At 41.0% G+C, this 24,262-nt stretch overlaps 1 protein-coding gene across 1 annotated transcript in view; it reads right to left on the bottom strand.

The window, feature by feature from the left end:
• Positions 1 to 24,262, bottom strand: part of LHCGR (luteinizing hormone/choriogonadotropin receptor) — a 115,741-nt gene that overhangs the window by 34,880 nt on the left and 56,599 nt on the right. Inside the window, exons 5-8 of the mRNA XM_075864558.1 lie at positions 10,552 to 10,626; positions 6,844 to 6,921; positions 3,831 to 3,899; positions 1,337 to 1,411 (exon numbers count right to left, since the gene is read on the bottom strand). Of these exons, the coding sequence (XP_075720673.1) occupies positions 1,337 to 1,411; positions 3,831 to 3,899; positions 6,844 to 6,921; positions 10,552 to 10,626 (297 nt within the window). The remainder of the gene's footprint in view (positions 1 to 1,336; positions 1,412 to 3,830; positions 3,900 to 6,843; positions 6,922 to 10,551; positions 10,627 to 24,262) is intronic.

The following is a 24,262-nucleotide window of genomic DNA, read 5'->3' as shown; positions in this document are numbered from 1 at the left end:
TTGAATTTGGATAATTCTTTCAGCACAAGTTTGTGGAATTGCCGTAGAAGCTTAGCAGTGGAGTAAGTCTGGTGGTTTCTATCAGTTCGAGCGACTGGCCAGAAGAGTTGCAAGAGTCTCCAACAAACAGTCATCTGGTTTACTAAGCTTTGGTACCATCTTGAGTATTTGGGAGAAGGCTGTAGTTGCTTTTGCCCTGGTTGAATGACTGCCAGGAGTATTCAAGACTGAAGATGACCACCAACTATTTGGGGGCTGTAAATGTGGCAATCTTGTAAGCAGTGGTAGCCCTAAGTGCAGTTGTACACGACCGAGTTCGGGACGTGAAAAACGTTTCCCGGCACCAGCGCTGTACAGGTGAACGGGGCTCCTGACATCATAGACATTTATGATGCTAGGAGTCTCTGCCACTCCACGGAACTGTTGTTCTATACTGTATCATTTTGTTCAGTACGGAGCAGCGGTTTTTCATGGCCCGAACCCCATTGTTTGCATGAGGCCTAAGTCACCACTAAGTTAGTAATTAAACCCCTTTAAGGCCAGGATCACACACACAGTTTAGATGCAGTTTTTTGAGCCAAAGCCAGAAGTGAATCCAAAAGCAAGGAGACGTATAAAGAAAAGACTGATGTATCTACTTTCTTTTGAGTCCACTTCTGTGTTTGGCTAAAAAAACTGCACCAAAAACTGCATCAAAGCCGGCCTAATGGGGAAGAAGTTCAATCCCAAAAGGGCCCTCCGGTTGAACGCTCACATGTGCCCCAACACAATATAATAAAGTGGTATTCCCATCTTAGACATTGATGGTATATCCACGCTGGCTGCCGCATCCAGGCAAAACATTAATGGAGTGGTGGCCACATATGTGAGTGGATGTCTCCATCCATTCCTTTAGGAGTCGCGGCAGCCGCCTAATGGACAGACAGCTGACCCCCGTTCTCTTGATAGGAGCGGGTCCCAGAGCAGGGGCCTGCATATACCAGACATTTATAGCATACTCCGTGGATATACCATAAAGGTCTAAGGTGTAAATTGCCCTTTTAGACGATCCAAACCAGAGATTCCATTCTATATGAAATGCTTTTTGATATCCTTTTAATTAAACGTCTGCAATTCTTATTGCTACCTTTATAATGTAAAATGAACAGGACTGCTCAAAATAATTGATTCTCATTCTGAACGTACATTACTAATTTATGGACTAGAAACTAATAAACTGAATTGTGCTGAGCTGTATGGATCACGCATTCTTAGATTGTATTAATTGAAGAAATTATTTTTTTAGAATTATTAATAAATGTCTGAAATGAATAAATTAAATGACTATTGTACTTACAAACGCTTTGGTCCAGTAGCTCCCTTTAAGGCATCATTATGGAAACGTTGTAGATTTTTGTTGTCATTAAGAAGCCTGCATGCAACAGATATTAATTACACTACATCTTCTCCATAGAAATTCAATTTTAATAGTCATGAGTTCCTGCATACTAATATTCTGCATAGAGGGAAATTACTTCTCCTGTTGTGATTGAAGCTAAAAAAAATTATCCAAAAAGTATACAACTGGACAGTTCTAACAAGTGAATATCATGTTTTTGCAGACCCTTCCCCAATAATAGGATCTTTAAGGGTCTATAAGACCTCATGCACACGAACAAGTTTTTGGGTCCGCAGTTCAATCTGCGGGTAAATTGCAGACCCATTCATTGCTGTGCGCCCATGTGCACGACCGTTGTTTCCACGGTCCGTGCACTGGCCGGAAGCCTCGACTTCAATTATGGGCCACATTTGCGGTCCAGGCTCATTGAAATCAATGTGTGCACTGTCCGTGATTTGCAGGCAGCCCGCGGGTGACATTCCGCGACCGTCCGTCATTTAGTGGCATTTTTGGCCCATAGACCTACCTGGGTTTTTTTCCTCGTGCAGCGATCACATGGGATGCAACGGCATCCCAGCAGGCCAGAGTGCAGGAAGAAGGAGAGCCTTCTTGGTAAGTTTGATATTATTTTTTTTCCAGAAAAAATTTGCAAATCCACCGCAAAAGTCGCAACACATGGCTTTCTATGCGAGTTTTGCATTTCCATTGAATTCAATGGGGAAAACCGCAACAGAAAAGCCGTTGTTTGTGTGCCGTGTGAACATACCCTAAGGGTATGTTCACATGCTTAACAAAAAACTGCTGTAAAATACGGAGCTGTTTTCAAGGGAAAACAACCTCTGATTTACAGACGTTTTTTATGCATCAGGCGTTTTTTGATGCGTTTTTTTAGCTATTTTTCTTTTCGGAAATGAAAAACGGCTCCAAAAACGGCTCAATAAGTGACATGCACTTCCTTTTTACGAGGTCATTTTTAAAAACGTAAAAAACGCCCCGTGGGAACGGAACGCCGTTTTTCCCATTGAAATCATTGGGCAGATGTTTGGAGGCGTTCAGCCCCCGTACTTTCAGACGTTTTTTGGGGTGTTTACGGCCCGAAAAATTGCTGAAAATAAGCCGTGTGAACATATAAGTAGTGTAGATCACAGCCGAAGTTGCAAGTCGCTCAGTTGAGCACTTGTGCCCCTTTGTTTCAGCAATGATGGGGCTCTCTGCACCTGGACAAGCACCGATCAAAATTTTTGATAGCTATGACATATAAAACATTAGTGGAAAGTGCACTTACTCTTTAGGGTAGGAACACACACAGCGTATTCAGGGAGGATATGCTGCGTCAAGCTGCGCAGCATATTCGGCCTGAACACCGCAGGGAATGCCGTCCAAAAACCCGTACCACGCTGTGGTGCATTTTCTTGGGCGTAAATTCCGCTGCGTAAGGGATCGCACATACTTACCCGCTCCCTCCTCTGACGTCCGCTACGGCCTCCCTGGATGACGTTGCAGGCCATGTGACCATTGCAGCCTGTGCTTGGCTGCAGCGGTCACGTGGCCTGCAACATCATCCAGGGAGGCCAGACTGGGGAAGAAGCAGGGAACTCTGGATAAGTATAATTTTATTTTATTTTTTCTTATTTGCGATTTTTGTGACGGAGTCACTGTGATTCCGCCGCAAGTATCGCAAAACACACACCACTTTGTTGCGGGTTTAAGCACCCCATTGAATTCAACGGTAAACCCGCAACGGAAGAGCTGCGATTCCGCAGCATTAATCGACATGCTGCGGTTGAAGAAACCGCACCGCAGGTCAATTTTTGTGCATTTTTTTCCGCTGCATTTTTCCACAGTGTGGGAACGAGATTTGTTGAAATCTCACCCACATTGCTGCTACTGTAATACGCTGTGGATTTTCTGCAATTAATCCATTGCGGAAAATCCACAGTGTTTACGCTGTGTGTGTGTTCCTACCCTTAAGGCACAGAACCATAAAATTCATCTGTAATTACGGACCCATTAATTTCTATTGCCCACGGACACCTTCCCGTATGTTTACGGGAAGGTGTCCGTACCCTGTAGAAAGGCAGAAATAGGACATGTCCTATTTTTTGCTTTTTAGGACCGTGCTCCATGGGTGGCTGTATGCGGCTATCAGTGGCTGGCCGTGCCCGCAATCACGGACCGTAATTACTGGCATGGTCGTGTGAACGGGGCCTGAGGGCATGTGAACAAAGGGCGTATACGCTGCATATTTCCATCCGACCTGGAACCTGCAGGGAATTCCAGCCGAAAAAAACCACACCAAATTGCAGATTTTTGAGAAGTCTAATGGTAACTTCCAGTATGCTTCTCTATTAGTCTCAATGGTCTGATATATAACAACATTAGTAAATTAAACCAGTGGACAGCAGGCACAGGGTTAAACTTCCATAAGCAGACAGCAAATACTTCTACTTACAGTTGATCCAGCTTTGTGCCATTGAATGCATAGCTGTGTATTTCTTCAAATCCATTTCTGTAAAGTTTCCTAAAGCATAAAAATGCAAAGGGTCACCGTAACACGGACAGGACGGGCTAAGCAGTAAATGGCTTCGTAAACAAGTTTTAACTATTTGCTGTACAGAAATTCTATTTTCAAATTACCTACTTCTTATGTATGTACAGATGTAGCCAAGTTTAACTTGACTCTGATAACTTGCTGCAGCGTGATAAGTTAAAGTTTCTTGCCACTGTGTATTTAAGTTAACAGTCAAGGTAAAGATGACTACATCTGTACCAGATAACCACAAGCTTTGCAGAAGCCACCAAAACTTGGTTAAATAGAAGCCTTACCTTTGCTTAACATTGTAGTCAGCGAATGTTATCATTATCATCTTGGTAAAGGGGTTTTTCAGCCCCATAAAAAAAATATTAAATTAATTCAATGTACAGGGAGGGCCATTTATATGGATACACCGAAATAAAATGGGAATGGTTGGTGATATTAACTTCCTGTTTGTGGCACATTAGTATATGGGAGGGGGGAAACTTTTCAAGCTGGGTGTTGACCATGGTGGCCATTTTGAAGTCGGCCATTTTGTATCCAACTTTAGTTTTTTCAATGGGAAGAGGGTCATGTGACACATCAAACTTATCGAGAATTTCACAAGAAAAACAATGGTGTGCTTGGTTTTAACGTTACTTTATTCTTTTATGAGTTATTTACAAGTTTCTGACCACTTATAAAATGTGTTCAAAGTGCTGCCCATTGTGTTGGATTGTCAACGCAACCCTCTTCTCCCACTCTTCACACACTGATAGCAACACTGCAGAAGAAATGCTAGCACAGGCTTCCAGTATCCGTAGTTTCAGTTGCTGCACATCTCGTATCTTCACAGCATAGACAATTGCCTTCAGATGACCTCAAAGATAAAAGTCTAAGGGGGTCAGATCGGGAGGCATTTCTTCTGCGGTTTTATAAGTGGTCAGAAACTTGTAAATAACTCATGAAAGAATAAAGTAACGTTAAAACCAAGCACACCATTGTTTTTCTTGTGAAATTCTCGATAAGTTTGATGTGTCACATGACCCTCTTCCCATTGAAAAAACTAAAGTTGGATACAAAATGGCCGACTTCAAAATGGCCGCCATGGTCAACACCCAGCTTGAAAAGTTTCCCCCCTCCCATATACTAATGTGCCACAAACAGGAAGTTAATATCACCAACCATTCCCATTTTATTTAGGTGTATCCATATAAATGGCCCACCCTGTAGATTAAAAAAAAAAGAAAAGAAAAAAAAAGAGTTGTACTTTCAAATCCCCTGTCACCTGCACTGACTGGTATCGGGTACTCTACTGCAGCGGTGACATGTTGTGTCGGCGGTGACAAGTAGGCCGCTCTGCGGCCAGTGATTGGCTGCTGCAGTCACGGGCCTAGACAACATGTTATTGCTGCATTACTGCATTAGAGTAAAAAAACATGGGACTAAGTGATGGCCCCTAATAGACCCGACTGTATGCCACAAAAGTGGAACAGGTAATTAATAAATATGGCGCTCATATTTTTCAATGTATTTACACTATACAACTGGCATCAATACAATGTATAATCTCTACCATACAGCTCTAAATCCCCTGCTCCCCTTCACACAGTACATGGTAAAACTCTAGCTGCCGGCAGCCACCACTAGGGGGAGCACAGGGCATATTAATTTATACATTAAACTCAATGGAAGCTGTAAAAATCTCTATACACTGAGCTTCCCCTAGTGGTGGCTGCAGGCTCTAAATCGGGTAGTAGGAGGAGTTCAGACCTGGGCCCCCTTCTCACTACGGCCCCATAGCAGTGGCATGGTCTGCCTCTATGGTGCGTACGCCACTGTACACTGTAGATTTTGAAGATAATCCGTGGCAGAAATACGCAGTTGAAACTAGATTTCTGCCACGTATTGGCATGTACATCTGCATGCTGACTAGCTCCATCGAAGATTAATGGAGCTAATCCGCTGCTTTTTAAAGTGGAGTCCATGTCAATAATAAACATGTTGCATTATGTGAAAATGGTGCCACAATCATTCCACGCTGATATTTCATGTGCATTGTTGGGGGAACACTTGAGAATTCTGTCCTGATGGAATCCACCATGTGAACATGGCCAATAGCTCCTTGTTGACAGTTTCCAGGTAGCAGGAGATTTCTTATACACTACACAGAGAATAAGCAAATGGAAAAGTAGGTGGAGGCTAAAAAAAGAGGTAATAAATATATATTACAAAGATTTTGCACTTGTTGACTATAGAGCCAATATTCAACAATGGTCGAGCTTTAAAGTGAGATTGAAGATGGATAAATCACGAAAAAATTCAGCGTTCACAGACTGTGGCCAGAAGATAATTAAAGGCAGATCAGTTTGATGTATCAAAGCAGAGATAATCTATATTCAATAAATGGAATAAAATTGGAGGCTTATACTATAGATAGACGCCCTGGTCATTTAGTGTTTTTATTTTTATTTTGTGTCATTCAGTAAAGTTGTTTTTCCAGTTTTTATATATGTCCTATAGAGAAGCCTATGGAAAAAAACCTCAGTAGAAAATGCCAGTTCCACATAGGGTTCCATATATTTTGGCTGTATGCACAACCCCTGGAGATGCAAAGCGGCCTTATTTAAGATCCGTTGGATATGCATCCCCTCTATGATAGTCCTTATCAGACTATCAACCTCACCCCAAATGCCCCGCTCTATGTTCATATGACCCCTGTTGGGTAGTTATTTATTTCTGTTACTTATTATTTATTTCTGCTACTTATATAGCGCCAACATATTCCGCAGCGCTGTACAGAGGTCCTCTTTTACTGTCCTCATCGGGGTTCACAATCTCGGGGTGATGACAGCATAATTGGAGAATGCAATCTGCATATAGTTTCAGCTCAGGAATCCAAACACTATATAGAAGGCAAACATTTGTGAAATATATTTTGGTTACTCACAATATCAAAGATTCATTGGTGATTTCTTGGAAAGCATTTGCAGGTATAGCAGTTATATGCAAATTCTCATAGATTTCCCTGAAGAAAGAGAAACATTTAAAGACACAGAAGAAGGAAGGTGACGTCATCAAATACTCTCCAGAGGAGAAATGTGTCTCTTAAAGGGGCTGTCCAGGATTAGAAAAAAAGATCTCCTTTTCTCCAGAAATAGCGCCACTCTTGTCCATGGACTGTGTCTGGTATTGCAGCTCATCTCCATTCTTGTGAATGGGGATGTTGTAATCCTGGACAATGCCTTTAAATACAGCACAACATAACAATACATATACTTGTTACCTACTGTGCAAACAGTAGGGCGACTAAAGGTCCTATTGCACGGCCCGATATGGGCCGTGAAAAGAAGCGCCGATCAAAGAGGCAGCTCGTTGATTGGTACTCATTTGCTCCTTTCACAAGGAGCTATGTATGAGGACGAACGCTCGTTACTACGATCAGATCATGCGTCCCAGTACATTTCTATCATGTCGGCAGTACGTGTCTCTGTTTACATGGAGAGCTGTGCTGCTGATAACGATAATATTTATTGCTGCATAAACAAGCATTTCAGTCGATGAACGAGCATTTTCTCATTCATTGGCTGATTGTTGCCCTCTTTACACATGGCAATGATCGGGAATGAGGGTTCATATGGCGCTTGTTTGACCGATATAAAAAGGCCTTAAGACTGGTCATACACATAAGATAACTGGTGGATGAACGCTCATTCAGCTGACATCTTTTTCCCCTGACCTCCCTATAAACAGGGGCATAGCTAGGGGGGGGGGCACAACTAAGAGGGAAGGTGGGGATAGCGCCTGGAGCGCACCGTCCATGACAGCGGCCTGCTGCCTCTCTGAGGGGGCGGCGGAACCACTGAAACCAGCCGCCACGCCCTCCTGCACTGTAGGCGATGAACGGCAGTGAGCAAGCAGTGAGATTACCTCTTTGCGCTGCTTGCATCGTTGAAAGGCGCTGATTGACAGGGCAAGTCATAGTGCCCTGACAATCAGTGCCTTTCATAGATGCAAGCGACGTGATGACGGCATCGTGCCGCTTGCGTCTATGAATGGCGCTGATTGGCTGGGCAGAATAACTTGCCCTGTAAGTCAGCGCCTTTCAACATCGCAAGCGGCGCAAGGATGTCAGAAGAGAGCTGGTCTGCATTGACACCGGATGGCGCGGGAACGGGATTAAGGCGAGTATGTAAAGTTTTTTTTTTTTTTATCCTAATAAAAATGTAAGTGACATTATCTACAGGGGGCACTATCTACAGAGGGCAGGCTCTATCTTCAGGGGGGGCTATATACAGAGGTCGGCTTTATCTACAGGGGGGCTATATACTGAGGTCGGCTCTATCTACAGGGGGGCTTTATACAGCAGTAGGCTATATATCGAGCACTATAGAAGGAGCTATATGTGAGGCACTATATACAGAGGTGGGCTACATGTGGAGCACTATTTATAGGGGGAGATATATGTAGGGCACTATCTGCAGGGGTGGGCTATATGTGGAGCACTATGTACAGGGGGGCTATATGTGGGGCACTATCTACTTGGGGGGCTACATGTGGGGCACTATCTACAGGGGTGGCTATATGTGGGCACTATCTACTTGGGGGGCTACATGTGGGGCACTATCTACAGGGGTGGCTATATGTGGGCACTATCTACAGGGGGATCTATGTAGGGCACTATCTACATGGTGCTCTATGGGGGGCACTATCTACAGGGGGCACGGTGTGTGTCTGTGTGTGTGTGTGTGTGTGTGTGTGTGTGTGTGTGTGACACAGTGTATGGTGCTAATATAATCGGGGACAGTGTATTGTGCTATTATAATTAGAGGTACAATGTTTTTAAGTATATTTAAGTGTCTGGCACCATAACTTTATATTTGTTTATAGGTGCAGAACTGTTTGAATAGTGAGAAACTGAAGACATTTGAGTTGCAAACTGCAGAAATGGGCTGTGGTCGGGAGAAGTCATCATAGAGGTCTGGACCGGATGGAGAAGAAAAGAGAAACAGAACTAGAATCTGAGATGTCACCGGTGAGTCACTTAATGTAAATATTTATTCTGCCTCTAATCAGTACTGTATTCACTGTATGATCTGCAGCGAGATGATGGGTGGTATGATTTTTTTTGTGAAACAGCAACTCCCAGTATATCCTTACCATTGTTTGGGCCATGCTGTGAGCTGTATACAATTTAGTGCAAACCTATACTGCAGGGGTTGCACTAAATTGAGCTGTATTCGTGCTGGTGTTGTATTTATGTGCTGAGCTTGGTTCTGGGGCTGTATTTATGTACTGAGCTTGGTTCTGGGGATGTATAGATGTACTGAGCTTGGTTCTGGCACTGTATATATGTACTGAGCTTGTTTCTGGAGCTGTATATATGTACTGAGCTTTGTTCTGGTGTATATATATACTGAGCTTTGTTCTGGTGCTGTATATATGTAATTAGCTTTGTTCGGGTGTTGTATATATGTAATGAGCTTGGTTCTGGGGCTGTATATAGAACTATATTGCTTGTAAAATGTACAAATGGCTTTATGCTCGAGTTACACCTCATTGATTGTTAGGGAAAACAAACATGGCAAGGGGGAAGGAGATGTTGGGAAAGAGGTTTGGGTAGGGGAGCGCCACACTGAATCTTTGCCCCGGGTGCTGGAGTACCTAGCTACGCCTCTGCTATAAATATGTGTTTGGCTCGGCCATTGCCTCCTGTACTGACCTCCAGCATAAATAGATTTCAGAACAAGACAAGACACTAAGCGCTGTCAACCCCTGGTTGGCTGATAGAGTATATTTTCTGTGCTATCCTACACTAAATTTGCTCGGCTGAGGTGAGTTAAAGGGGTTTTCTGAATTTATATAAATAAGTAGCCGAGCATGTGATCTCCAGAGAAAGCCATGAGACGAAGTAGCACAACACTCTTATATAACCTCTATCACTTCATTGTAGCGATCACACGGAGTCATACCGATTGGACCCCCAACCATAGCACATTGGTGCAATTTCCTAGTGATATGTCTATGCTGAGACAACACCTTTAATAATAAAATCAGTATAGATTAGTGGTTAGCATGGGATATGGAGCCTGATTCTTTTATTCCTCTTTTTTTGTTACTCCGTATTAAACCCACATATTTTATTAATAATGAATAGCCTTGGATTCGTGGTGTTTTTCTCATATTTTTTGTGCGGGAGGAGGGGGGGGGGTAAAACATTGTCGCCAGATGTTAGTTTAAAGTATCTATTTAAAAAAACACAGCGTTTTGGCTTTATGGCATTTTAGTGGTGTTTTTTGGGTCAGTGGCATTTTTAGGTGTTTTTTAAAAAAAAACACAATCAGAAAAACCCTTTATGAACCTAGCCTTACAGTTATAAAACCCGGAACTCCCACAGTTCAATTGAATTGAACTTAGAACGCGAAATGACACGAAATCTGTCTCAGTAGAACCATGGGAAGTCCGGGTGTTGCGACCATAATACGGATGCAAAAATGTATCTGGGTTATGGCCATGTGAAAGCCGCTTACTCTTTGTACTCTTGCACTTTTGTTAATTTTAGAAAAAATATTGAATTTAGAAACAACCTTTTCATAATATAATAATAATAAAATAAAATAATAAGATATTAACAATATTATCTAGTTGTTATACTTACAAAATAAACCTTATTTCTATTGAGAAGATTTTTGTGACATCTGGAAATTTTCGCATTCCTGTATTACAAATGCTCCTGAAAGATATTAAAAAAAAATATGTGCAATGCAAAGTACAACAAAAACAAAGTGTAACTAATATTGTTATTATGTTCTATGGTAATTGAAGATCCCATATACTCTGCAGATATGTGGCGGTAACAAGAGCGGAGGCAAACATATTTCCACAAGTAGCTATTTTCAGCTGGAAATCACTGCAATAAATATGTAAAGTGAGATTGTATGATGTTCTGATGGTTCTTTTATTAACCACGGTCTATAGATTTAAAAAATAATTGCCTATTAATGCGGAGTAACATGAACTTGCAAGTAATGATGAGGGCCTTAAATCTGGTGGGACGTTTCCTCTGAATACATGCCTTGCAATTTAGGTGATTAATTTACAGGCTGCTATTCAGTTCTATAATACTAACCCGAAGATGTCAAGTAAAGAACACACTTCATGATTAAATGAACCTGCAGCGCAACAGGTCATCCTTCAATATGGAAGCGGCAAGGCAAATGTTGAAGTGCGGATCCTAATTAACTAAGATAAGGTCTGTAGGTTGAGTTTCAAGGCAATTTCTGGACATCTAAAGGGCGAATGTGTGTTGTTAATCAAACAGCGGAGGTCATTCCAGACCTTGTACTTTTATGATATTACAGTATTAATAAATAATGAAACTGCTGACAAGTTGATGGCTGTTTTATAATGTTGTCATCATTTTATTTTCCTTTGTAACATTATTGTGTGATGAGATTATGACTGTCAGCGTCTGACCGCTCAACTCTTTAATTAGTATTGTAAGAAAAGCATCCTGATAATGGAGGGAAAATTAGAGCCGTGCAATCATAGTTATGGTTATATATTATGGTTATATGATATATAAGTATATCATAGTTATATACTGACATAAATAAATTAATATATTTATTTATTTACTTAAATTCTCTAAAAAAACAATAAATATATATACATATTGTGTGTGTATGTATGTATCTATTTATATATATATGTATATATATATATATATATATATATATATATATATATATATATATATATATAGTTAAATAATAAATAAAATGCTGCCTGCACCCACCAGTAGATGGCACTCACTGCATATGAATTTATGAAGTCATAGTAAACTCATCTGTAAATCTGTATGCTGTGAGCTCCCCCTAGTGACAGTTGAATTGAAACAACATTTTATAATTTCACTTAATGATGGTGTGAAGGGAAGCAGCAGGAACAGTTCAGTGTGGGTTCCCCTTTTACTACAGCTCCATAGCAATGGCATGGTCTGCCTCTATGGTAAGTATGCCTCCAAATATGGGAAACCATGCATGCAGCTGTAATATGAACTCAAGTGACTGAAATATTAGATGATGCTCCCAGCATTTGAATTGCTAAGCTGTCAGGAGCCCTTAGATGGTGCACCCCAGAGCAAACACTATGGCTGCTTTGTCAGACATGCTACTTGCTGCTTCATAGTCTTCCCCCTTTTTGCAGCGCCTTCTTCAATTGTCCTCCTGAGGAACACTATCATTAGAAATGATATAACCATGTATTATTTGTATTGTAATGCAGCATTTGTTGTTCCATCTAACCCACAGTGCAGCAGCCATTCCAACTGAATTGAAGCATTTTCTCTCTTATTCACTTAAAGGGACACTCTGGCCAAAACGAAACTTTCCCATGGGCACCATTATTTTATTCCATGTGTCAGTCTTTCATCTGTTACTTTTCTTGCTGCTCTTATATGTATGTATATATATATATATATAGATATATATGAAAAAAATGAAGAAATCCATCAGAGAGAGAGCACAAATGTTAGGAGTGGCCAAATCAACAGTGTGATACATTCTTGAAAAAAAAAGAGCGCACTGGTGATCTCGTGAACTCCAAAAGGCCTGGACGTTCACGGAAGACAACAGTGGTGGATGATCGCAGAATCCTTTACATGGTGAAGAAAAATCCCTTCACAACATTTACCCCAGTGAAGAACACTCTCCTGGAAATAGGTGTATCAGTATCTAAGTCTACCATAAAGAGAAGACTTCATGAGAGCAAATACAGAGGGTTCACCACAAGGTGCAAACCATTAATCAGCCTCAAAATAGAAAGGCCAGATTAGACTTTGCCAAACAACATGTAAAGAAGCCGCCCATGTCTGGAACGGCATGAAACTGAGATCAACCTGTACCAGAATGATTGGAGGAAGAAAGTATGGAGAAGGTTTGGAACGGCTCATGATCCAAAGCACATCCTCTGTAAAACATGGTGGGGGCAGTGTGATGGTATGGTGGGGGCAGTGTGATGGCATGGTGGGGGCAGTGTGATGGCATGGTGGAGGCAGTGTGATGGCATGGTGGAGGCAACGTGATGGCATGGGCATGCATGGCTGCCAAAGGCACTGGGTCACCAGTGTTTATTGATGATGTGACTGAAGACAGAAGCAGCCGGATGAATTCTGAAGTGTTCAGGGATTTACTTTCTGCTCAGATTCAATCAAAAGCAGCATGGTTGATTGGACGTCGCTTCACAGTACAGATGGACAATGACCCAAAACATACTGCGAAAGCAACCCAGGAGTCTAAGAAAAAGAAGTGGAATATTCTGCAATGGCCGAGTCAATCACCAGATCTCAACCCGATCGAGCTGCTATCATCAGCTGCCACTGATACTTAGACAGGTATAATGTAAAAGAAAATAGTGCAGCCTCCCTGGCTGTATACTTATGGTTTCTCAGCTTATTTAGGAGGATATAGGGGGAATGATAATCAGTGTCCCTCAGCATGCAGAAATGGTATGGTCTTTAACTGGTCTGTGTATGTGATGCTGTGCTGATGCATCATGGGATTGATAGCAAATCAGAGAGGAAGAGAAAGCTGGGGAAATCGCAGAATCAAGATGGAGGATTTTAAAAAAGAACAGGGAGGCAGCAGTTCAATAAGTAAGTACAGTATACATAAAAGAATTGTAGAGGGTGTTATACAGTCAGGTGGGGAATGCAGACGTGGAAAGTTGTGTTTCCACTTGACATCTACTTTACTGCATGTCCCCTTTGGTCACAGATCAGGCCTTGCATGACACATAACACATTTGCTTCAGTCTGTTTCTTTGGCAGCATTTAATTTAATTAAAGTGATGGGTTAATTAGTTTTTTTTGTCTGTTAAATTATATTGAGTGCAGAACATTTTTTACATCAATGTGCCCATGTAAATGCTCGCCTTATTTCACCTATCCCATCCAGTGTGTGATTGAGGAAGTTATTTTTTTTGTTCACTACTCTATGTATTAACTGGCAGGTCACATGAACGCCTTTACACACTGCAGGATACCATTTAGGGGACAGGTGAGGCTCACATCCAGTTACCTGGTGTGACCAGGCATTCCCAACTTAAAGGGAAAGGGTCTTCAGAAAATCACCTATTATTTCAATAACGTTTTTATGCTAAACATATTTTGTAAGAAGGTCAGCGTACACCCCCTTTTTTGGATGTCACACGCCGAGTAGTATGTGAACTCACCTGTGGAGTTATTTGCCACACATGCACGATTCATCTGCACCATGTTTATGCCGAAGAAACCCAGATAAACTGAGACCTCTTGGCTGATATATATGCGGCTTGTTCCTTCTCATTCTTGCTTGAAATTGGTATTATACACCATATGTGTAAAGGATCTGCCAGACACAGCTTCTGTGTCGATGCCCGTGGTTAATCAGTCTGCATCTGCTCCTAAGTCTGATAGAGTGACTCCATCTGCTACCACTCAGGCTGGTAGTCTGAGGAGTGGGAGAACCTATCACAGCCTGGCCAGACTGCTCTTCTTTGCCTGTGATTCAGTCTGGTTTCCTGGCTCTGCTGTTCCTGCTTGTACTATTGACCTCAGCTTCATTTTGACCCTGGCTTTACTGACTACTCTCCTGCTCTGCGTTTGGTACCTCGTACACTCCTGGTTTGACTCGGCTCGTTCACTACTCTTGTTGCTCACGGTGTTGCCGTGGGCAACTGCCCCATTTCCCGTAGCTTCTGTGTACCCTTGTCTGTTTGTCTCTCGTGCACGTATTGAGCGTAGGGACCGTCGCCCAGTTGTACGCCGTCGCCTAGGACGGGTCGTGCAAGTAGGCAGGGACTGAGTGGCGGGTAGATTAGGGCTCACCTGTCTGTCTCCTTACCCCATCATTACAATATGATCTACAAAGGAACTTTATTGGGACGGACAATCTCCTCCAGTTACTGCTATTACCTTCTATGTTCTCTTCTGGCTTTTTTCTTTTGGCTGCTAGCCACAACACGGACTGCTGGAAAAAGCACGGACCTGGCAAACCAACAGATCGATACTAATATGGAACTCAGTGCTCATTCCCTGATCTACATTCCAGGAGTTATATCATCTGACGATGAGTATATGATTTGATATATGCCATTGGATAATAATCTCTGCTGGTTTTCGCCTCTATTTATGTTCATGTGATCGATTGCAATTCTTTGATACAACAAGCCTTATGGGCGATATATGTTGATACTATTATATACGTGCATTAAGAGATTATATTCATTTTATATCTACAGCTGATACTAATTTCAATCCTTGTGTGGCATATATTTATTGATGGAACGGCCCACATACTACTCTTCACATAACGGGTTTATTCTTAGCTCACACTTATATATGTCCTATTAAATTTCAAACTACCAGATATTGCAAATTATATGCTACATTATTTCTGTATTGTCTATGTCATTATATATGAATGGTAGAGATAATTTATATGAGCTAAATATTAGTAACCCGGCCGGGCTTGTGACGTCTATTTTTGCTTGCTCATTCAATGTGTTTGTGTTGTGTTTAATTTGTCATTTTTTTTACACAGTTTTGCACTCAGTGCCACCTCTGTCATATTTTAATTAATTGTTTAATAAATTTTGATACTTTTATAAACATGCTGAGCCGAGTGCCTATTTACCAGTGGTAATCCCTGCTAATTCCTTATTTCTCCACCCTTTTTCCCGTTCCCTCCACCAATTTTTTAAATATTTTGTAAGAATTTTTAATGTTTTTTTTTTACATTTTATAACTATCTATTTAAAACAAATAATCCTAAAATCTTGCAGTTCTCACTCTGGCCACTGAGCCTCACAATAGACTGACACTTCCTGTTCTGTATCGATCGCTTCTCTCATCTCATTATCATCACAGGCAGGATTACACTGAAATGTAACATCTTTCTATAGATAACACACTATCTACCATTGACAATAGGTGATGGACACAGCTCCCCTCCTCCCCCTCCCTGCACAACGACCTGTGGACAGGTCACTCACAGAGCATGCACACAACACTCTCACATATAAGTCAAGTGTCCCTTCCTGTTCACAGGTTCCTATAGTCCATGCGGCTGCTGTATAGCATATCTGTAAATGCTATTAAAAGCAGCTCAGGAAAGATGGCTGTTCCCATAATCATGTATAGAACATAGAATAATAAAATCTACAATAAAAAAATAAAAACAGATTAGAAAAAAAGTTTATTTTTTAATATCAGGTTTTAGTTAGAATTTTTTTTTATAGGTGATACATTCCCTATAAAAGTAATAAATACATAAGGAATTAATTTGATCGAAAAAAGACAGATATATGTCATGACATATCATGAGAGCTGCAAAAATGCATTTTCCTTATTGCAACATACTTTGCCGGGGTTATCCAGTTATACTATACTAGTCGTCTTCACGAGCCACCTTCTGGTATGGAATCTTAATTCACAAACTCTCACCTTGTCTTGATAATTTCTTACCTTGAAGTTGTGTCCTATCTTCTTATGCCTTCTTCTGTCTGAGTGTGGCCTACAGCAAACCAGGGTAGCATGGAGATGCAGTATATTGTCTACTTAGCCACTTCCATACATGTGTGATGTGAACCCAGGTTATTGGACGTTTTGTGATGACACAGTGTCCTGATATGTTGTGCTGTGTCTTTAAAATGTTCTTTTGCAGGAAGCTGAATCAGAGCCCCTGCAGAAGCAGATTGGACGGTCAAAAAGTTGTAAAGTATGTTATATCATGCTGTGCTTTGATATGCATGATGTAGCGTCCAAGGCCGCGGATTACTCACCCCCCGGCGGCCGCAGCCATGGATCTGTGAGCGCTGGCCTGCATCTCCTCCCCAGGAGACGCCAGCGCTCACTTCCGGAGCGGCCCGCTGTGTCCCGTAGGGTGCGCGCGCACGCTCGTGCCCGGCCTTAAAGGGCCAGTGCGCACATGGGAATTATCACTAATTAGCCCATGATCACCCTGGACTATAAGAAGGGCCCTGCCCCTTTTTCTCATTGCCTGAGCGTTGTTGTGTTTTCCTATGTTAGTCTTGCAAATGGTCCCTTAGTGTTATCCTGTTCCTTTTGTTTCCCGTGCCCTGCTACCTGTATCCTGTATCCCGTGCTTTTTGTTCCTGTGCCTAAGACATGGAGTCGTGTTGTGCCACCAGTTCCGCCTGCTGTATTACATCACGTCTAGTGTCTGCTGTCAAGGTCCCATCTGTGCCTAGCCGTTGCTACTGTCTAAACCACTACAGGTACCCTGTTTTTGGACTATTTATGCATTGACCTGGTACTCTGTTGGCCAGCTGTTATCCCGCTATGGCGGTACGGCCTAGTGGGTCCACATACCCACGGATCGTGACACATGACATTAATTCTCCCTTGTATTTGCAAGCTATGTGATAATGTAATGTACTGTTTCTGCAATGTTCTTTAGGGGAGGAGTATATGCTTGATGTACAGATGCAGCAAACTTTCAATTTACATTTAACACATCACATGTATTTGAAATGAATGGTATCTAATGCGTTAAATGTAAATTTTGCTACATCCTTAACTCAATGCACTTTATGTACAACTGCAATGTTACGTGTGGCCACTGTAGGCTATGAAACAGGAATCATAATTAGAGCGTAGCTGAGACCACACAGATACCTGGGGAGTCTGTATAGCCGGAATTACAGCCTGAAAGCACCAGGAAGCTGGCTCAAATTGTGACGTAGTAGCGAAAGACAGAAGTGTCTGAGCGAGCCGCCTGGGTAGGGCAAGCGGGAGAAGAGAGCTTCGGGTCCTAGTAGAGGATTCGGGTCAGAGAGAGATGGTGGAAAGCCGGGCGGGGTGTAAGCCGTTGTAGTTTAGATGAATAGGGTACAAACTGCCATCCGTGAGCAGGGTGGAAGATGTTGAAGATAAAGAGGGGCCTGAGAAGAGAGATGGATTAGCTGTTGTAGGGGGATCGTGCGAGGCCCCCACAGAATGATGCAGGTGTAGGACTGGCCTGAGAGAAGGAAGTGAGTACTGACAGAAATTGTTGCTTAATTGACTGAGTAGCGAGTTGCTGTACCAGCATGGAAGACTGGCTGGCCGCAGGGAGAAGTATTCACAGTGCCGCAAGCTAAAATTATTACAAGTACCATCACTGTGTCCTGCCATAGTCCCAAAGTCTGTAATTAGGTTGAATACTGTAACCGCCATGCATTTGTGCCTCCTAGTGAGTGAAACCATTAAGCATTGAACTGTTTTGTAACCATCAAGAACTGTGCCTATCATGCAAACCATCAAGTGTTAGCCCCAGGTGCAGTAAGGTTGTGTTTGGTATATTACCCTTGTGTCATCTGTCATTCTTGCTGCACCATTCCTCTGTGGGGCAACGCCCCAGGCCTACTGTCCCTGTCTGGCTCATTACATGCAATACATGTAGCTACATGTAGTGAAATAGTGGTCACCCAGACAGGGAGTCATGTGGTTGCTAGGCAACCTGAAGTTCCATAGCCTTTTGAAAATACTAATGAGGAGCTACTAGAAGAGAAATGTGTATAATTTCTGTAAATACATGCATGTGCTGCAGTACAGCTAGGCTCTAGGTAGAAAGAATGTAATATTTCACTTATTGTTCTGAAATGTCACAATGTATTGAGAGCCTTAGCATAAGCTGCTTTAGCAGATTTCAAACTGTTAATATTCTCATTTTATTTTGTACTTTTCTATGACCTCCGTGCATTCCTCAGTGGATCCTACTGTGTCTACAATGAATTCCTGGTCAGTGAATAAGTATACAGTCTGTGTCAAACTAACTACTGAGCAGTGTTGGCGGACTACATCAGACTCTGCACTCTAGATGCTCACATTCAAAAACCAGCAGCTGAAAAGGCAGAGGAAACATTTGGGCATGTAACTGCTCACAACCAGAAGAAAACATTGACTAACCATGGAAAAAGAGGTGGGGGTGGGGGGGAATAATAGCCAAACTGTAATTAGTTGATAAGCGATCATTTAATAGGTTTTTTCCCTCTTTCCTCTGAGAATAAACTGATCACAGAAGGTGCTACTCCTGGTAACCCCAGCAATCCGCTTTAATCTGCTGTGTTCAAGTGTTATATTTCCCTGCAGCGCCACCACAGGAGAAATGAAGCACACGGTGCTCTGTGTAATATATGGACATGTTGGGTCCTCCAGAGAGAGAGTTTTTGTAACCACTCTCCACAGTGGCTAAAAGTTGAAGATCCAATATAATAAAGGAAACAAAATAAATAAAGATTTACATGGTGCCCATTGATATAATTTGGCTGCTTGTGTAATACATGGACGTGCTGGGTCCTCCAGAAAGAGAGAGACACTTCATTTTTTCAATGTAATTTTTTCATCTCTGCCTTCCAAGAGCCATAACTTCTTTATTTTTCCATTGACATAGCCGTATGTAGGCTTGTTTTTTTTTGTTGCAGGATGAGTTGTATTTTTTAACTGCACCATTTATTGTAGCATATAATGTACTGAAACCGAGAGGTAAAAATGACATATTACATTCATTATGGAGGTCAGAACGATTTCTACAATACCAAACGTATATAGTGTTTTTTAATGTTTTACTACTTTTGCTAAATAAAAAACAATTTTGGTAAAGAAATACATTGTTTTGTGTAGCCATATTAGGAGACCTATAATTTTTTTATTTTCTCGTTGCTGGAGCTGAGTAAGGGTTTGTTGTTTTTTGAGGGATGAACTGTAGTTTTTATTGGACGTTAATAAGACTTTTTGATCACCTTTTTCCTTTTTTTGTGGAGGCAAATTGACCAAAAAGCAGAAATTCTGCCATTTTTTTTGCAGCCTTCACAAGATAAATAACTAGTAATGTTTCCTTTTCTAACCTTTAATTGTTTTTAATGTATTCTTGAATACTTTATGAAACTTCTTTTGACATTTTTTAGTCCCTGCCTCACGCATGATCTAATAGAAGAACTAAGATGGCAGACCTGGGGGCCATGAGAACCCATTGCAGATCGCGTTGCAGGGGTCTATGGCTGACAGAGTAGGCACTGCTTTGTTGAACCGCTCTGATGCTGCAGTATCTAAGTGGTTTAACAGCTGATATCAGAGTTATCTCTGATCGTGTCCGTTAGAGCAGGGTGTCAGCTGTAATATACAGCCGATACTTGCGGTACATATAAAGCGGAGGTTGCCAATTGGTTAAAACCAATATACTAGATATTATTACTATATTGTGTTTGATGTTCTCTGCGTTTTCAGAAATCCAGTAAATCATTGAGCCATTTATCAAAAAAAGCAACAATTACATTTCAGGCCATTCATGCTTGATGTCTCCTGACTAATAGCTTAACGTTGGCTACAGTAAATACTTGCATTGAATTTTTCTCTGTGCTGTTCCTGGGGTAGAATACTCCTATGTACATACACTTGTAAGTATTCATTATTATATCAAATTTGCGGCAGCCTGTTATGGCATATGTGCGCTGTTACCAGTCATAGATGTTTTTTCTTTGCCATTAATTCTGTCGTCCCTGGTGACCCTTTGAAGCTTCACACGTCATCAGACTGGCTTTTGTTTCAACCGTCATTAAATGGCATTTTGTCAGCGACCAGGGATAATCAGTAACTGGACAGCGAGTGTATATAGACTATTGTGGCCAGACGCTGCAACACAAACCAGAGCCCACTCTGATATTCTGGACCAAATTAATCTGTTTCATTATTTCCTATGAAAAATAAGAGCTCATGAGAAGTTATTAAATAGAGGTTGACTTTTTCCATCAAACCCCCCTCAATATAAAGAGGAAAAAGGATGATGATGATGAGCCTATGCATGTATATAGTATATATTTTTTTGTGAAGGTGACAAATTGAATGGCAGCCACATAGAAACATGTGTTTTTCTGTATGAGTAAAACAAACATAATTACCAAATGTGAAATCTGATTGACTTATATATGGCCGTCTGTATGTTTTTGATAAAAATCCTGTTTAATTGGAAAAACATTTTAAAGAGGACCTATCAATAGGTCATATAAGTTGAAGTGATTAACCGATCTGAATAGCGCTGTCTCCCTGATTCCAGCAGTGTTTTTCTATTTTTCCTGAATAGAATAGCGCAGTATGATACTGATCATCATAAGCGACAGAAACATGATGGAAGCGAGCTAAGGCTCTGTTCACACCACATTTTGCATCCTGTTGAAAGCGCCTGTTCAATTTTTTTGGTCAAATTTACTGTAAAAACAGGATGCACAAAGATGCCAGCTTCTTTTTTCTGTCCTATTTAAGAATAGGAAAAATAAAGAGATCCTGTTATTTGTGCACTAGAGATCAGTGGAAACAGGATGCAATAGGACAGGCATATTTTTTCTAATCTTGGGAAAAAAAACAAAAACCTGTTATTTCAACAGGATGCAAAAAGTGGTGTGAACAGAGCCTAAGGCAAGTGTAAAGAATATTACCATTAACAATACAGGTCTGTAATAATCCATAAACCAATTACGAGAAGCTGTATAAAACATATGTCATGTAATATATCACTAGTTGTGACATTTAAACTGTTCTAACCTAAGCACATGGATATGTGACCACAGGGAATGACTACGTTTTTTGATTGGCCTCAATCCTTTATTAAACATTTATCTGAAACAAATAAGATGTCAGTCCAGAGCATTACACCACGCCAGCTTCTGATATCTATGGTCAGAATAAATAATCATGAGAAAGTCCAGGTTATTCTATTCATGGTAAAGGTCACAAGATCGATTCCCCGGTTCAAACTGTTGTGTATTCTATAATTTACTGACAGCTGTCGTTATAGCAGAAACAAATGATACATATCAAACAGCAACTATACAGCATAATATTGTTTGAATATAAAATGTTGCTAAAAGGGGGTTGTCTGGATTAGAAACCTCATTTTATAATACCTTCTTAGGATTTTTGGAGTAATTAGAGTGGAAGCGCCAACTTTATCCCCCCTTAACTACACGAAATAGAACACCTTTTCTCTGGAGGACCCAGCATGTCCATGCATTACACTGCCAGCTCATTGATTTCAATGGGCACCATGTAATGCTTAATTTCCCCTGTGGTGGTGCTGCAGGGGAATGGATCACTTGCTGTCAGATTCTCTTGCAGATAACAGTTGATCGCTAGCAGTGGGACACCCTGCAGTTTATTTTTGGGGACCCTTCTATCAAAATAAATTATTATAAACAGACAAACCCCTTTAATGTAAAGTTTGATGTGCCAGGTCATTGATCCTTTGCAGATCCAATATTATTCTCTTATATTATCATTTCAAAAATCAGTTCAATGTTACAAAATGTTTCCTTATGTAAAAATCCACCTCATAATGGCAGAATAGATGTAATCATTTCCCGTCGATCAGAATGCAAAAAAGGAAAAATCATTTTAGCTTCTTTAAGACGACCGTAATAGGGGCGATTTTTAGCATCCTTATTATGGCTGCAAAACACAGACCTCTATGGTGATCTAAGTCCAGTTAAGTAGAACCACAAGAGGTCCAGGTATTGCAGTCGTAATACATATGCCAAAATGCGCCCCTATTATGGTCATTTGATAGCGGCCTTAACTACGGCAAAAAACGCAACTATTGCATTTCTACATTTACCCACATGACCATAGATGGGAATTGTTATTCAGACCATCAGTATATCTATGTCCACTAGAGATCATCGTCATGTCATCACATCATATCTTTTGCCTTTGTATCGGCTATTAAACATGTCCATGAAAATCTGTTTCTATTGTACTTTTGTGGGATGGTTGTCATGCCTTTAGCACGGTTCAGTTCTAATTTACAGATGTATCTGAGCCTAATTTGTTTTATGATGGATTATCTGTGGTTTTACACAGGACTGCAGCTCCATGTGTAAAAACAATGCAGCTCCAAATGATTAAACAACAATTTGAGCTCTGCTGCATCTGTACTATAGTTGAGGAGAGAGAACTGCTGTCCTTTTGCTGGACAGGAAACAATCCCATATATATATACGTTTCTGTATTATTACATGCATTTCCTGGAGCTAGTAAAGTTCTAGTAGAAAGTTACAGTATCTTTCTCTTCCTGCCTACATTCTTAAAATATTCCATCTCATTTCATGGTAAAAACTCCATTAAATTAAATCTTCCTTGGACGAGGTGTTATGCTGAAATGAACTGGTATAAATGATTTTGTAATAGGATTTACCTGTCAGTGATAACGGTATCTTATATAAAATGAGGATCGATTGCTGCATACCTCAACCAAATCTAGGAGAGTTTTCTTCATAGGTAACCTGTCTCCGGGATAGTTTCCCATAAGATTAGGTCATCTGTAGCCATGAGTCTTGCTGTGCCTGGTAATTACTACTCAGCCCCATTCACTTGAATAGGCTGAGCTGCAAGTACCAGGTACAACCACACTCACATGGTTGTCACAGTGCCTGAATAAACAATTAAAGGACCACAGTTCTTTGTTCTGCTGATTGGGGGGGCTTCCCAGGGGTCAAACCCCCACCAATCACACATTGATGGCCTATCCATCCGTTATAAAGCCCTTTAGTACGATACCCGATGCTAGAGAAATCTCAATTCACAATCATTCATTACAATCATTTCCAAGCCCACTATTACTTCAGATGTTCCTCATTCTCTGAAATGTCCAGAATTATAGTGCGGAAGTAAAAGTGATAGAAGCATCAGGAATTAATTTACAGGGAATGTATCATCAGCAAATTACATATTCATTTGGTGGTGCTTTTTAGTTCGTTTATGCGGCTATTCAAAAAAAAAAAAAAATCCACAATAGACTGATATTTCCTGTTTTATGTAGCTCACTGGTCAGCTTTGTTGTATAGACTGGGGTATGGTCAGCAGAGTCTTCTCATTATTATTAGGTGCCAGGGGATTTAATGGTAGCATTATTGTACCGCTGGACGCCTACATAAGGTGAGATATCAACATTATACACTATACACACAGTGTCCGTGGGGAGGGGTTGTGCTCCATCACTTCCTGTAGACTGTACTTTTCAATTGACATTTCTGTCCACTAACTCCCATTCATTTCAACTGCCACAAAGTACACACACCCTGCCACACAGTTAATACAGGAAGGAAGTGTTTATCCCCAATATGAATGCCTCCAGGAAAATTTACCTAATTCATGAAAGTAAATTAGATACATGGGACATTCCCTTTAAAACTCCTTTGGAGGAGCTAAAGTTGTTAATTCCTCATCACAGTTTTTTTTGTATGTCAGAATTGGTATTTACTGTGTATATATAATGTATATATCTATTATATTGGAATTTTAGTACCTGTGTATACAGATGTTCAATGCTGTGAATATG

Source organism: Rhinoderma darwinii, chromosome 4 (assembly GCF_050947455.1).
Source record: "Rhinoderma darwinii isolate aRhiDar2 chromosome 4, aRhiDar2.hap1, whole genome shotgun sequence".
Lineage (NCBI taxonomy): Eukaryota > Metazoa > Chordata > Amphibia > Anura > Rhinodermatidae > Rhinoderma > Rhinoderma darwinii.
This window is presented reverse-complemented; position numbering and strand designations above follow the sequence as displayed.